Source organism: Chiroxiphia lanceolata, chromosome 1 (assembly GCF_009829145.1).
Source record: "Chiroxiphia lanceolata isolate bChiLan1 chromosome 1, bChiLan1.pri, whole genome shotgun sequence".
NCBI lineage: Eukaryota > Metazoa > Chordata > Aves > Passeriformes > Pipridae > Chiroxiphia > Chiroxiphia lanceolata.
In genome coordinates this window covers 111,033,311-111,047,832 of record NC_045637.1, presented here as the reverse complement: position 1 = coordinate 111,047,832, position 14,522 = coordinate 111,033,311, and the positions used below count along the sequence as shown (strand labels likewise).

Below are 14,522 nucleotides of genomic sequence, written 5' to 3'. Positions count from 1 at the left end.
ATTTTTCCTTTAGATTTTTATTAAATATAAAGTATATGCACCAAAACTGGGAACCTTGATCTTCCCGCAATATAAAAAAATGAGATCTATGTACCTGCTAACAAGAAGAGATTTTAATTTGCAAAGGCGATCGAGTCGAACTGGGAGCTGAGGCTCACTCACTCAGTCACCTGAATTAAGTACAAAACCCAAGGGGAAAGCAAATTCAAAATCAGTAATTTCTGATGCTGAGAAGTACACCCGTTGGGGGTTAGGGTGTCCAGGAGGACAACAGAGTTTGTTTTGACTTGAGTTTTCCTCACCCACTACAGCTGTACATTTGAGGGAAGAGAAGTTGCTGTATGCTTTTTTTATGTAAATTATTTTCCCCGTTTGCGTTTGTAACCAGCACAAGCTGAACCTTCCTGAATAAAGCATGGAGAAGATAAATGTGCTGACCGAATGACTGTTCTCGTGTTACTGATCCCCTTTAGCAGATTACATGCTTTGTCCTTTCTAATCAGAATTCTGTTTGTTCTGTGGCAGTACCTTAATGTGCACATGAAACAGCAAAAAGTTATTTCTCTTTCCTCTGCTGAGGTAGCAGTTAGCAATTGTCTGTTACCAGTTTTTGCTATGTGTCAGAAGTGCTAAGTGTCCTTTTAAGAAGAAGAAATAGTCCACACAGCAGATTGACATAGCTTGAGCTCTAGTTTTCTTACAGGTGGTCTTAAATTGCAAGCATATCAGTAATTTTTTTGCCCTGTCATTAAGACATTTCAGCTAAAAGAAACTGAATACACATGCAAAATATCCATGAAGAAACCATTTATTTAGTTGTTTATGGATTCAGTGCTATATATCATTTGCATTAGTTAACTATTTTGGTGTCTTGTTTCACAGATGCTGTGAGTGAGTTAAGTAAAGAATTTAAAGAAGGAGGGGAACCGATCACAGATGACAGTGGCAACTTGCAAAAATTCTCCTACAAGCTTGAGTACCTTCTACAGGTAGAAAATGATGTGTGTCATTTGTAATCCACCAGCAAAGCTCAGCCTTGTTTTCTCTTACTGCCTGTTCAATATGTGGGGTTTAACTCAAATAATCATAAATGTCCAACTGACTCTCTTTTTATTTTTTTTTTGTGTGTGTCTGGTAAGTGGACTGAAATGCATGCTGCTTACTGTACTTATTTCAAGTGAAAATAAATGTAATCAAAAGGAAGAACTGGCAGTTTGATTGAAGAATGTAAGGCATTTCTTCATGGATCTGAAAGATCCGACCTTGATTTTAAAGATATATCCTGCTAAGTTATCCTGGAAAAACTGTGGTAATGAGTTCTTGACAACATTTTGATGCAAAATAAATACTAGTGAGCTGTTCATGGTGCAAATATAGTAGTGTGAGTAATTTACAGAATTTTTTGCAATTTCACTTCAGAAATTCTTTTTTATTGTATGGAAGGCTTAATGCAAAATGCTGATTTTTAATCTGGAATGCTATTTTTTTTCCCCATCCTCAAAATTTAAGTAAAAGAGAACATTGCTGGGCAAACTGAAATTCAGTTTGCATAGTGTCTTGTCCACATATACTGTAATTGTGTCACTGATTGCAACAAAGACATGCTAATCTAGCTTTAATCTAGGCAAGAGAGTTTTAATTGGGTTGCAGAGGCTTCAGCAGAAGCTGAAGAATCCTTCAGGATTTGAGTGGCCCAAACTGCAACTGGTTGTTAGTTCATTGCTCTTGAACAGCTGCTGAATCTGTTGTAAATCTTTGTTTCAGCAGTTTTGAAAGGATGTCTGTATTTCAAAGAGACTCAAAACATTTTTATCTGTTACTGTCTGTAAAGTAGCTTTTGTAACTGCTGGATTGCATCAGTACAATGCAATGTCTCCTTCCTTTGTGAATACACTGGCTAAAGGTAAGAGGAGTCATGAAAGCGCATATTACTGGGAGAGGAACAGAATTCCAAGTAGCTATATATAAATATATTTAAGTTTTGCTCATTGCATTTTGTTTTTCCTCATTTAAGTTTGACCAGAAAGAAAAAAGCACATTGCTGGGCAACAGAAAAGACTACTGGGATTATTTCTGTGACTGTCTGGCAAAAATCAAAGGAGCTAATGATGGAATCCGCTTTGTCAAGTCTATTACAGAAGTAAGTGTATCAGCTAAGTATTGTAATATGTGGTTTATGCTTTGATAGGTCTTTTTAGCGAGCATTAGAAACAAACCAAAAAACTCCACTGCTTTTAACATACAGCAAAAAAAATAGGGGATTTTTATTTGTTAATTCTCATGTAGAGTATAAAAATGCAAGGTTACCTTTTTTACTAGAGCATTAAATTCGGTAGGATTAGATAGCTTGACTCCTGTTTCGAAGGCCACTTACAACAAGTGAATGGACCTGTTTGGTTGTACCCTGCCTTTTCATAAACTTAGTGCCATTTTCTCTAAAAAGAAGTGAAAAATTAAGTCAAGGGTAAAGCCTGCCATCTTTAGCACAGCTTACAGCAGGACTTGGCTCTAAGAGTAAGATGAAAGGTTCACCGTATTTGACATTTCTTAAGACCTTTTCAACTGGTCTGTAGAGTTGAGGAGGACTGACTGAGAGCAGCAATTTCTTCTTCTGTCTCAACTTTGTTCCTCTGTGTGAAATAGCATGATGAAATGACTTGGAATGGTTGTCTTTATTACCTGGGTTAAGCTGTTATGAACAGCACAAAAAGCCTTGTTTCTGTTATATACAGTAATAAAAGCTTAATCTTGTAAAAGCCATGTTATGTCTTCAGCTCCATAAGTGGGTGGAATAAATACTGTGAGAAGCTTTCTGTGTTGATCCTGTCTGAGTCCTTCGAACCGTTTGAAGAGGCGGTGGTGTGGTGGTGCCGGCCAGCATTGTCCTGATGCTCGGTGCCATTATCTGTGAGCAGGGCTAACTTGTATTGGCAAGTTACTATTTACAGCACATTTCCCTATTCTTTTAGCAACTCTTCCACAGCAGCTCTAGATAGCGTTTTGATCCATCTGAAAAAAAACCGTGATACTGTAGCAGAGGCAGGCCCTGAGTTTTCTACCTTGCTTTCTTCTCCCTGCAACTTCAACAGTATTAAATGTTGCTGTTCCAAGGTGAACAATCCAAGGAAGGGCTCCAATTTGTTTTACCACTGGGAAGGAAAAGAGGGGAGGGACTTGGAAATTTGATTTGAATTTCCCATTACTTCCAGGAAGACTGGCAAAGTAAGGACAGTAACTGCTGCAGCAGGAAAGATCCTCTGACTATGGATAGTGACCTCTAAATTCTCAGTAGCAGTAGCCAATCTGATTTCTCTGCAAAGGTGATTGTGCTGTAGACTTTAACAGTGGTATCACCTGAATATTACCACATGTAAAGACTTTGCTTTTTCCTCCTTCAGTACCTCTGGCTGCTTGACTGTTAGCACAGCATCAGAAGTTATGGTTTGGAAGTAGGATACTTTCTATTTCAAATTATGTGCAACTATAGAATTTAGCTTGTGGAAAACTTCTTTTAACTTTATTGACTTGTGCTTTAGGGATATGAACACTTAAAAAAGAATCCATCAGCCATTTCAGATAACTGAGCTGGCAGACTTGGGTCTATGACACAAAAATATGTTTGTTATTTCCCTTAATTACAGGTAGAAATCATCAGCCAATCTTTGAACCTGGCTGGATAGAACATAAAGGTTTCCAAATGTCAAATATTTGCTCATGGAACAAGACTTTGACTTTCAAAGGTGGAAGTGAACAGAAAGGAAAGAGCAATGGCAGTTAATTTTAAGAATGATCAAACATTTAACAGCATAATGCCTCCCCTTCTGCTCTGCCTTTAGTACTTCTAATATTAGGGTGCATGATATGCTAGAGAGGTGGTGCAAGGAGGCAAATGGAATACCCTGGAAACTGTTATCTGTTAATTACAGAGGACTTTATTCTTTATGGCAGTAGGTGAGCAGGGAGTTCTGATCATTCTCCTTTTCCTTTCGAAAAGTGATTACACTGAATACACATCTTTCCAAATCTTGACAGTCCAAATCTTGCACCTTAGCTACGTTTGCTGTCTAAATGGAAACGCTGCCAAAGCCAGATGCTTCCTGCCTCCCTGATTGCTAGTAGGGCTCTAGTGGCATCATTTTGCTTCCTAGTCAAATAGTCTTTGGCTATTTGTAGCTGCATATACATTTTCCTCTAGTCCTTATCATGTACATTTGTTCTGGTATCTCCATGCTTAAAAAAGGCATTGCCATTTAAATTGATAAACCAATGGGAGTAAGGATAGGATTAATTCTGTGGCTTCCAGTGGGGTTTTTTTTTGGACAGTTCTTAATGTATTCACTAAATGTGCCTAGTTAGGAAAAAAGCTTGTAAGCTTCTGTGCACAGGGTGGGCATAGCATCTCCCTGAAGAAATCTTCAGACATCTCCAGGGTGAATGAAGGTGAAAACCTGTTGGTAAATTAAACTTGCTGTTTCTGGGGTACTTATTGTTTGGGGACCATGTTTTTTGCATTTTGTGTCCTATAGAATTCAAAACAAAAAGCATTAAAAACTGTTGCTTTCTTTGCTCCGCATTTCATTTATGTTCCTTTTATAAAGAACATTTTTGTATGTAATGGGTTACTGAGCTAAATGAGGAACCTGTGCCTTACTTCAGAGCATAAGCCCAGTAACAGCAAAAACATGGAAGTTGAGAGTTTTAGGTATTGCTGTCACTTCACCACAGTGGAATATTGATCAGCAGGAGAGAAAGCTTGTGTGGCCTTTGAGCCTTCTTTTACACTAACTTTTCAAGCAAAGTTTACAGTAACCTACCAACTTGTGCCTCAACCCATCTAATATTTGTCTTGTCTTCTATTTTAGATAATGAATTTATTTGCTTTGTTAGTTGGATGAGCAGTTTGGTGAGAAATTCTTTCATCACATTCCATTTCCCTTCCTAAATTGATTACTGATTTTGATGGAAAGAAAAAGTGAAACACTACTATTCAGAGTTTCACTATTTTGCAGGACAGAAAATGGTTCAGATGTAAAAGACAAAACAAAATATCAAACTCTGAAGTCAATAGCTATAACAAAATTCAGTGCTGAGTTTTGTGATTCTGCTTATGTTGATTTACCAGCTGTCTTCCTAAAGAGATCCATCAGTTTCAGTCATGCAGCTGCTCTTGGTCTGAAGTAAGAATTAAGAATACTTAACGGCTAAGTGTTAAGAAAGGCTTTTTGCATCATCTGGGGTTACTGTGTCCATGGGGATGTATATTTGTATATGTGTACATTTTTGTTCTATGACTAGACCTTTCCTAAAGCTCTTCCAGCTGTGACCATATACATCTTAAGCATCATTCAGCAGTCACTTCTGGCTTTGCTGGGCATATTGAGGTTTTGGCTTATATTGGGAATTGTCCTTAGCATAGTCTGTACTCAGGTACTCCGTATATTCTATGATTCGTTGGTCCTGTGATGCCTTTTTTAGTATTATAAAGTGGACAACAGCCAGCTGCAGAAAGAAATTCATCCTTCAAAAAAGATTCCACCCAATGACAGACTTGGGAGAAGGTGTCTCTCAGTGGCAGTTCTTCCTGCTTTCCTTGACAACTTTTTCCTTTACAGTGGCTTACTGTGAGGTTTTTTTTATGGCGCTGTGTAGACTGTTCTGGCCATGTTTCTACATGATTACAAATGATATTTAGAATTTTCTTTTCTTGTGGTTTCTCCCTTCCAGCTAAGAACATCTCTTGGAAAAGGAAGAGCATTTCTTCGTTACTCCCTGGTTCACCAAAGACTAGCAGACACCTTGCAGCAATGTTTTATGAACACCAAGGTGACCAGGTGAATAGCAAAGTACCTTGTCAACTAATGGGTGTTTGCTCAGTGTGATCTAGCAACATCACCTAGTAGCTATTGAAAGAAGTTGAATCCCTTCCAAATGGGTGGCTTAGAGAGCTGGTAATAGGATATGAAGGATAATAGACCTTTTGGCCTAGGTCACTGGTTCATATCTATCTTGGGCTTGTAAAGATTGAAAGTTATTACAACTAAATGTGTGTGGAAAGGGTGGTACTGGTGCTTCCGTGTGTCGATCTCAAAGGTCATGTTTTCATAAGTATGGAAGATGCTGGGTTTGATCAGCTGCACATCATGAGGGAGGATTAATTTGGATATGTTGCACAAAGCCCTAGAAAGCATTTCCATATGCCTCTGGATTGTCATACAGAGGAACAACTTGCCCCTGGCCAGGGAACACCAAAGGTAGCTTGTAGTTGTTTGGAGGGACACTGCTAGGGCATTTAGAATAAGCCAACAATTTTCACAGTGTATTTAGCTCTGGATGCTGCTTTCTGTCCCTCATTTTTGATGTACTGAGTGCTTTAGGTATTTACTATGTGATTTTCTCATGTATAGCAAATATATTGTATTGTCAGTGATTTGCCCAAGCACTAGAGGAAAAAGTCTTCTGTGCAGGGGCTCCTCTGAAGATATTTATGTGGAATTAATTAAAGTTGTTTAATTTTTTTTACATCAAAGGGATGGGATGTAGTTTGGTGGGTCTAGTTGCTTTCAGTTTGTGTTTAGAATAGTGTATCCTAATTTTTCTGGGGTGGAGTAAATAATGATGTTGTTGAGGTTTTTTGCAAGAGAAACTGCTTCTTCTCTTTTGCTTATGAATGAGTATTAATTCTTTTTTGTTTGTTTGTTTTCAAGTGACTGGTACTATGCAAGAAGTCCATTTCTGAATTCCAAAATGAGTTCTGACATTGTGGGTCAGCTCTATGAGCTCACTGATGTTCAGTTTGACTTGGCATCAAGAGGCTATGATTTAGATGCTGCTTGGCCAGCATTTGCCAGGTAAGATAGAACCACTTTGTCATTTTGTATTAACAGGGCCATGAACCACTTGTCTGCTAAAGAACCTGTAAAAGTTTATGCTTTTGAAGGTATGAATACTTGTGTTAGAGCAGGTGTATACTTTTCCATGTAATTATTCTATGAACAAATTGGCCTGTTTTTCCTTCTAGTATACTATGTCCCAGCAACCAGAGCTGATGCTCTGTAGTACAGTACTTTCAGTAATGGCAGTTTAGGCCCAAATCCCAAGCTATTCTCATCTATACAGGCACAAGAAGAAATGTTCTTGGCTTCTGTTTTAAGAACTGAGACATACAGTGGGTGGACAGGCTAGCAGGGTGCTTCACTTGCAACAATGGTGATCCCAGTAGACTTGGGGAATAACAAAAACTACTAGGTCTGGTCCAGATCTATTTGTATCAATGAGAATTTTCTAGGGCCACTTGCTGCCACCACCTGGCTGAGCTGCTGCCACACAGCAATATAATTCCTTAGAGTAAGACTGCACTGGTTCCTGTGGATGTCATGGCTACCAGCCCCATAATCTTTTACAGGTGCCTTCGATATCCCTGTTTTATTTTTCATCAACTTCAGTGGTTGTTGGCCAAGGCAGCAGGTGCAGTTATGTCTTTTTGCATGTGGTAGATACCAGTAGATAAATCTTACATATACGAGTGGAAAGACATGTATATATGTGCTCAGAGTTATATATTGTTTCTCTGTGTGATCAACAGAAGGACACTGTCCTCGCTTGGATCTTCAGCATATTTATGGAAGCCTCCAAGTCGCAGTTCCAGCATGAGCAGTTTAGTGAGCAACTATTTGCAGGTAAGCAGATTGCAAATAAGTATTTATGTGGCATGGTAGATCTTTAGTTGCCATAGTTCCAGAGAACTTGGTAGTTTTACCATGGTTGTGACTCTTATAATGCTAAACTACAAAAAAGGGTTCTTAGTTAAAAGTAAAGGGAATTGTCTGGTAGCTGAATCAACTGAATGTGCAAATATTGTAAAGGAAAAAAATATATTCAGAAGACTGCCTGCAGATAGGTATGCTTTCATCTATCTTTTGGGAAAACAAGTCCCATTTCCTATAAGTAGATATCTTGTAGTGCTATGAACACAATGTAGAATGTCACTGTGTGTTAAGAATCTGAACTTGCATTTATGTACACGTTTAATACTACTTAAACGTTCTGGTTTTCCTCCTCTGTTCATTTAGGCCCAAGAGTTTCCTTCCAGCCCTGATGTGAATAGCTCACTAAATGTTGAACACCTTGAGGGCTATGAAGAGATGCGTTTAGAACTTGACCAGGCTGAGCTGAGGCAGAGGGAACTTCAAGATCGTATTCACCAGCTAGAAATGGAAAACCAGGAGCTCCAGGCAGCTGTCAGCCTTCAAAAAGAGCAAGTACAGGTAGAAAAGGAGAAGAGCAATAACTACAGTGAGGAGAACTCCCGGCTGACAAAGATGATCACAGAGTTACAGAAGCAGTGTGAGGTCTCACACTCCACTCAGAGCACTGTCCATGACCTGCAGAAGTGCCTACAGTCATTGGAATTAAATGCAGTGGAGCAGCAGAAAGAATATTCAACAAAAGTGGAGCAGCTGTTGACCAGCAAGGAAGACTATGCCTCAAAATTGCAGGTTTCAAATCAGGAGCTGGAGACCTCGAGGGCTTTGATTGCTGTCAATAATCTTTGCATCGATGAGCTCAAAGCCAAGCTGAGTTCTGCAGAACAGAAGAATCTCAGCCTCCTTGCGAAAGTTGATGCTGCCTTGGACGAAAAGGGGCAGCAAGCCACAGCCCAGTGTGACTCTGCCCTACAAATACATGCACTGTTAGAGAAGCTTCAGGAGATGGAGAAGGAAAAGGCAGATATGCAAAGACTCAATGATGAACGTGCATCTCAGCTGAAAGCAGCAAAGGAGGAGCTGTGGCTGAAAGAACAGGCACAGAAGGAACTGGAATCCAGATACAATCGCCTCACTGTTGACTCCAGAGAAGAAAGTGAAAAGCTGACTGGGAGCCTGGAAACTATGACAAAGGAAAAGGATGCACTTCAGGAGGCCCTGACTCTGAAAGGAAAGGAGATGGCTGAGCTCCAGACCCAGGTAATGGGGTCGCTGGCTCAGGTGGGGTCACTGGAAAAAAGTCTTGAGGAAGCCAGGAAAGAAAAAGAGAAACTTGAGGAGGAATATGGTAGGAGGGAAGGAGCACTGAAGCAGGAATCCAAGTCACAAGCAGAGCAACTTGCACTACAGGAGGGTCACTTAACAAAGGTGAGTCAGACTGTGTGTAGCCTTGAGGAGCAAAACCGCAAACTCATGTCTGAGAAAGAGCATCTCGGGCAGAAAGTCAAGGAGCTGGAGGAGCAGATGGAGCAGCGAAGCTCTGCAGTGACCGAATTGGATGAGGAGAGCAGGAAGCTGAAAGCAGAGAATGTGAATTTGCAGCAGTCCAAGAACAAGATGGAAGCGAAGCTGAAAAATCTGGAAGCTTCTAAAGCTTCCCTGGAAGCTGAGGTAGCCAGGCTGAGAGCCTCTGAGAAGCAACTTCAGAGTGAGATAGATGATGCCCTGGTGTCAGTTGATGAAAAAGAAAGAAAGCTCCGGGGCGAGAACAAACAGCTGGATGAAGACTTGCAGAATGCTAGGAGGCAAAGCCAAATTCTGGAGGAGAGGTTGGAGGCTCTGCACTCAGAATATGAAGAACTAAGGCAAAGAGAGGAGACCACCAAGGAGTCTTATGCCTCACTTGAAGGACAGCTAAAGAGTGCCAAACAGCATAGTTTAGAAATGGAAAAAAGCTTGGGCACCTTGAAGGAAAGCAAAGAGTGTCTCCAATCACAAGTCACAGAGAAGGAAGTAGAACTGCAAGGCTTGGAGAGCCAGTGTGAGCAGCTGAGGGCAGAAGCTGAAAGACACAGAAAGAAAGCAGAGACTCTTGAGGCAGAAAAGCTCAGTGTTGAAAAGACATGCCTTCATCAGACAAAGCTTATAGAATCCCTCACATCAGAAAAAGAATCAGTGGAAAAACAGCAACTACAGCAGGCAGCTTCCCTGGAGAAGGAGGCAAAAGAGCTGGCCTTCAGACTGGCCATGAGCGAAGAGCAGTTGGAGGTCAACCGAGGTGAAGTGTCTAGGCTGCAAGCAGAAGTCCTCGACCTGCGAGTCAAGCTTCAGCAGACCACTGATGAGAGAGAGAGGATGAGAGGTGAGCTGGCAGTCACTGTGACTGCCTTGAGTGAGCAGAAGGTGCTTGTTCAGGAGCTGAAAGAGCAGAGTGAGTGTCTCAACAGAAACCATGTGCAAGAACTGCTACAATGTAAAGAAAGGGAAGAAGTGCTGAAAAAAGAGCAAGAGACAACAGCCCATCAAAAAGCTGAGTTGGAAAATAATTTGCTGAACTTGAAGGAAGAGCTATCCAAGGTTAAGCAGTACTTGGAAAATGCTAGAATGGAAAATGAAGAAAACAAGGATCTCCTCCACAGGACCAACACAGATATGGCTGAACTTGGTATTCAGATTTGTGGCTTGTCCTCTGAAAAGATGGATGCAGAAGAGCAGTTAGCCCAGGCCAGAGAAAGGCTCAAAGAACTGGAAGAACAGGCGGCAGAGCAACAGAAGAAGCTGAAGCTTGAAATCTCTAATCTCAAAGAGGAGAATAAGAGCCTGCAAGAGAAATTAGAGGAGGCTCAAATATGTGCCGCAGCTGTCCCAAATCTGCAATTGCAGCTGGAGACAGTAAAGAAACAGGCACAGAGTTTCCAAGAGACCAGCCAAGAAGAGCTGTCTGCAATAAAATTTCAAATGAGCACAGAGATTCTAAATTATCAGACAAAATTCAAGGTAAATTAATGTAATTATTATAGCTGAGGGAGCTGCTTTACCATCTGCTGCAACAATTACTGCATGAAATCCTAAGTTTTGTGTGGGTCAGGCTCTGAGACTAGCATGCAACTAACCTTAGCCTGGGAATCTGAAAATGTCTCTACACTCATGACCTAGGCCCGTCTGAGATAAAATCACTCTTCAGAGTGTTATGGACCTGTACAGTGTGGCTGTCCAAGCCCAGTGGAGAAGCCATCCACTCCTTGAGAGGGTGATGATTTCTTATGCTGGCAGTGAAGGTGGCATCTGCTATAACTATTCCCTCTGGTTTCAGCTGTGGTTGTTCTCTTTTTTGGTAGGAACATTGCAAGACCTGTTCCCCACACCTCTAACACTGCTTCTCCTTAAAACTGATTCTGATGAAAGCAGACTTAAACTGAAACCATATGCTTTTGCAGTTAATGCCCTAATGGATTTTTGCTTTCAGCTGCTCAAGGTAGCAGCTGAGAAGATCAAAATTTGGCTTCCAGAAAAACCTGAATCAGCCCTGTATATGTGAAACAGCACACCTAAAGGCTGAAGATTTTATTGTGGATTTTTTGCCATTCTGAGATAACGTCCGAGACTGGTGGTTGATCAGAGACTTATGCCATTGCATGAGTTTGACCTTCTTTTTGTTCAGAATTGTAATAACCTATGGAAAGTAGCAGTAAAACACAGCTAGTGCCACCACAGAGGGAGTTTCCTTGATTCCAAGAGTTGAGTGTCTTTTTAGCTGTCTTTCATAAGCCTGACAGTGGTGCTGCATTTATCACACGCATGGCACTAAGAGCACTCATGATTCACAACTGGGAATTTTGTAAATGAAGGGGTGACCGCTAGAAGATTTCTAACTCCTGGCTCAATCTCTCTGCTAGGCAGTCAGTGAGGAGTGTGGGAAAGTGAGAGAGCAGCTTGAGGAGCAGAAGCGACAACAGCATGCTGCGGAGGAAGAGATTACCGAGTTACAAGTAGGTGCTTGATCTGATTTAAAACCAGAGGCGTTTGTGTCAGCAGGCATTAGTGTTATAGCTGAGAAGGCAAGCAGCATTTCTGATGACTGGCTGTGAGTCTGAGAATGCCCTTGAATAAATACACCATGCTGCAGACAAAATACTCAGCAGCTGACAGCCACCAAAGCAGAGATTAGGAAAGGCACAGCTTCACTTAGGATTTGTTCTGTTTTGAAAGCTAGCCAGGTTTTCTGTAAGACCTGGCTATGTGTTCTCTTCTTGAATGGGAGTGCAGGTTCAAAATGTGTGTTTCTTAGGCCCTGCATGCCATTGTACACAGTTACATGTCTGGATCCTTCTGTTTTCAGGCTTCAAAGGGCACTGAATCAGAGTTAATCTGTCTGAGAAATAACCCAGCCAGAAAAAAACCAGAATTTTTGCAATGAATTTATTGAACACTTGAGTTAGGAGGGTCATACTGAGTTGTAAGGAATCCAGAAACAAGGAAGTTAAGGTTACTGAATGTGGCCCTACCTGTTAACAGAAATACACACACCTTTAGATGCAGTTGGATATGTTCCCTGAGGACTCCAAGTTTGGCATATTTGGCATACTCTGGAGAGGCTAGCTGTGAAAGGAGTTGGTTTTGTTGTCCATTGTTCTTCCTATTCCATATGGCTTTAATAAACAACATTTTTCTCCTACTTAATTTTTTACTTTTCAATTTTTTAGGTGGTGAAAAAGCTTTCAAGGTGTATTCTTTTGCCATTATCTTTGAGAGATTTTCCTTGATAAAGAGGCAAAAGCTCAACTGACATTAACTAACAAGAATTACAGGCTTAATGCTCTCTTAGTTTAGAGTTTATCCCTTATTCAGTGTGACGGAAGTAATCAGTCACTAGTACACAACTAATTACTGCCTGCTTATACAATAATATCTTAATTGGTTGTGTGGCTGTAACTGATTCTTCTGAAACATTGTTAGCTGTCCTGGTAATGGTCCTATGCATGATAAAGTGTTATTTTTATATGTAAGGAAATATGGTCATTTATTTTACTAGGCTGCAAACACGAGTTTGTCCAGAAAGCTGGATGAAGCAAGAGAGCAGCTGTCTGAATCAGAATCTGCTCGGCTGCAGAGGGAAGAGGAGGTGACATCTCTTAGAGAACTCTTGGAAAGGTGAGAGTTTAGGTTCCTTACACGAGCCGTTAATTGTAAGCTCAGCAAGGGAACAATAACGAAAACATAATGAAAATCGCTGGGGTTTATGAAGTACCATGTGCCACAGGGTTTATGTAGGGCAAATAGTGCATGGGCACTGATGAGGAATATCAGATTGACACTTCAGATAAGAAATAGATAAATTACACAGCACACACGAATGAGCGGTTTAGATTTTACTGTATTGTTAGCTGAGGACACAAATTCATTGTGTGTCTTCCTTCATGAAACTTAAAGATGTTCTTATAACCTTCTTTTACCTTATAGGTTAAGCACAAAATTAAAACAATATTGGGGGGTGTTGTAAGGAATGGAAAATTTAAGGTTTTGGGTTTTTTCTCTCCTCTCCATGAGCTTCAGGGAATCAACAAGAATTATTTGAATGGGACCACATACTGCTTGTCTTTACCAGGTTTCTTATCAGCTTTAATTATCTAACTCAGGCTGTGTTTTCAAGGTCTGTAATGTGGGCCTGTGTGGTGTGGATAATCTGGAAATCAGAAATAAGAACTCTGAGGCATGGACTCACACAGAGTCTAATGGGTTAACCAAAGCCTATGTATTTTTATGTTTTTTGCTGATATCATCTGTTTTATTCCCAGTGTGGTAGCCATCATAAGCTTTACTATAAGCAGGCCATCCAAGAAATTGCTGGTTGCTGACTGTGTTCACTAGATGGTGGACTATGTGCATTTTCAGTGACGCAGGAAAGTGGAGAGATTCTGTCTAGCTCTAAAAAATTTGCAAAATTGAGAACAATTTCACTGAAACCACCCATTTATCAGGGTGGAGTAGCCCGTTCTTCCATGGGGAAGACTTAAATGCACATGAGCTAAAAATGATTCTTAATTGCCTTTATATTTGATCAGGATCCAAAAAGAAGCTGATGAAGCAAAAGAGAAGATCCTGGATTACACCGAGAAGCTCAGCAAGGTGGCAGCAGACAAAGATAGCAGTGACCAGAAATTATTTGCTGAACTGGATGACCTGACAAGAACAAAACACTTCCTTGAAGAGCGTTTGATAGAACTTATCAGGTTGGCATCAAACAAACAGCAAGCAGAAATTAAAATCCTAGCTTAGGATGTTGAGGGATACTGCCTAGGTGGTCCAGTCTTGTATTCCTGAATTAAAGATACAAGTAATAGCCAAATTCATCAGCAGCTGAAATTTTGCATTTCCATAATACAGTAAAAAAATGTAACACCGAATGTTATCTCCTTAATTTGCTGTCTGTTTTGCAAAAATATGTAGTTCTCCACATGGCATGTGTTCTTCTCCTTGTCTTCCCAGAAGCTTCAGGAGGATTTTTTTATCTATCTTTATTTCTGAGAGCTCCTCAGAAATTTAGAGCAAAGGAATTTTTACTGTGAAGCTTTCCACCCGCATGCCATTTGAGGTTAGTTATCAGTAAACCAGCACTGATAACTTCTGTGTGGTTTTTTTCCTTTAACTGTGTCTCTGCAGAGATAAGGATGCTTTGTGGCAAAAGTCCGATGCTCTGGAGTTCCAGCAGAAGCTTAGTGCAGAGCAGAGGTGGCAGGGGGACACAGAAGTTAATCACTGTCTGGACTGCCAGAGAGTGTTCTCGTGGATGGTGCGCCGACACCACTGCAGGTCAGTTTG

At 40.6% G+C, this 14,522-nt stretch overlaps 1 protein-coding gene across 5 annotated transcripts in view; it reads left to right on the top strand.

The window, feature by feature from the left end:
* The window catches only part of FYCO1 (FYVE and coiled-coil domain autophagy adaptor 1), a 45,958-nt gene that overhangs the window by 10,317 nt on the left and 21,119 nt on the right, over positions 1-14,522 (top strand). For all 5 annotated transcript variants that reach the window (XM_032677943.1, XM_032677925.1, XM_032677933.1 and 2 more), the window contains exons 3-12: positions 883-989; positions 2,015-2,140; positions 5,725-5,831; positions 6,705-6,848; positions 7,583-7,676; positions 8,070-10,700; positions 11,600-11,692; positions 12,736-12,854; positions 13,766-13,933; positions 14,364-14,513. In XM_032677943.1, coding sequence (XP_032533834.1) covers positions 883-989; positions 2,015-2,140; positions 5,725-5,831; positions 6,705-6,848; positions 7,583-7,676; positions 8,070-10,700; positions 11,600-11,692; positions 12,736-12,854; positions 13,766-13,933; positions 14,364-14,513 — 3,739 coding nt within the window. The remainder of the gene's footprint in view (positions 1-882; positions 990-2,014; positions 2,141-5,724; positions 5,832-6,704; positions 6,849-7,582; positions 7,677-8,069; positions 10,701-11,599; positions 11,693-12,735; positions 12,855-13,765; positions 13,934-14,363; positions 14,514-14,522) is intronic.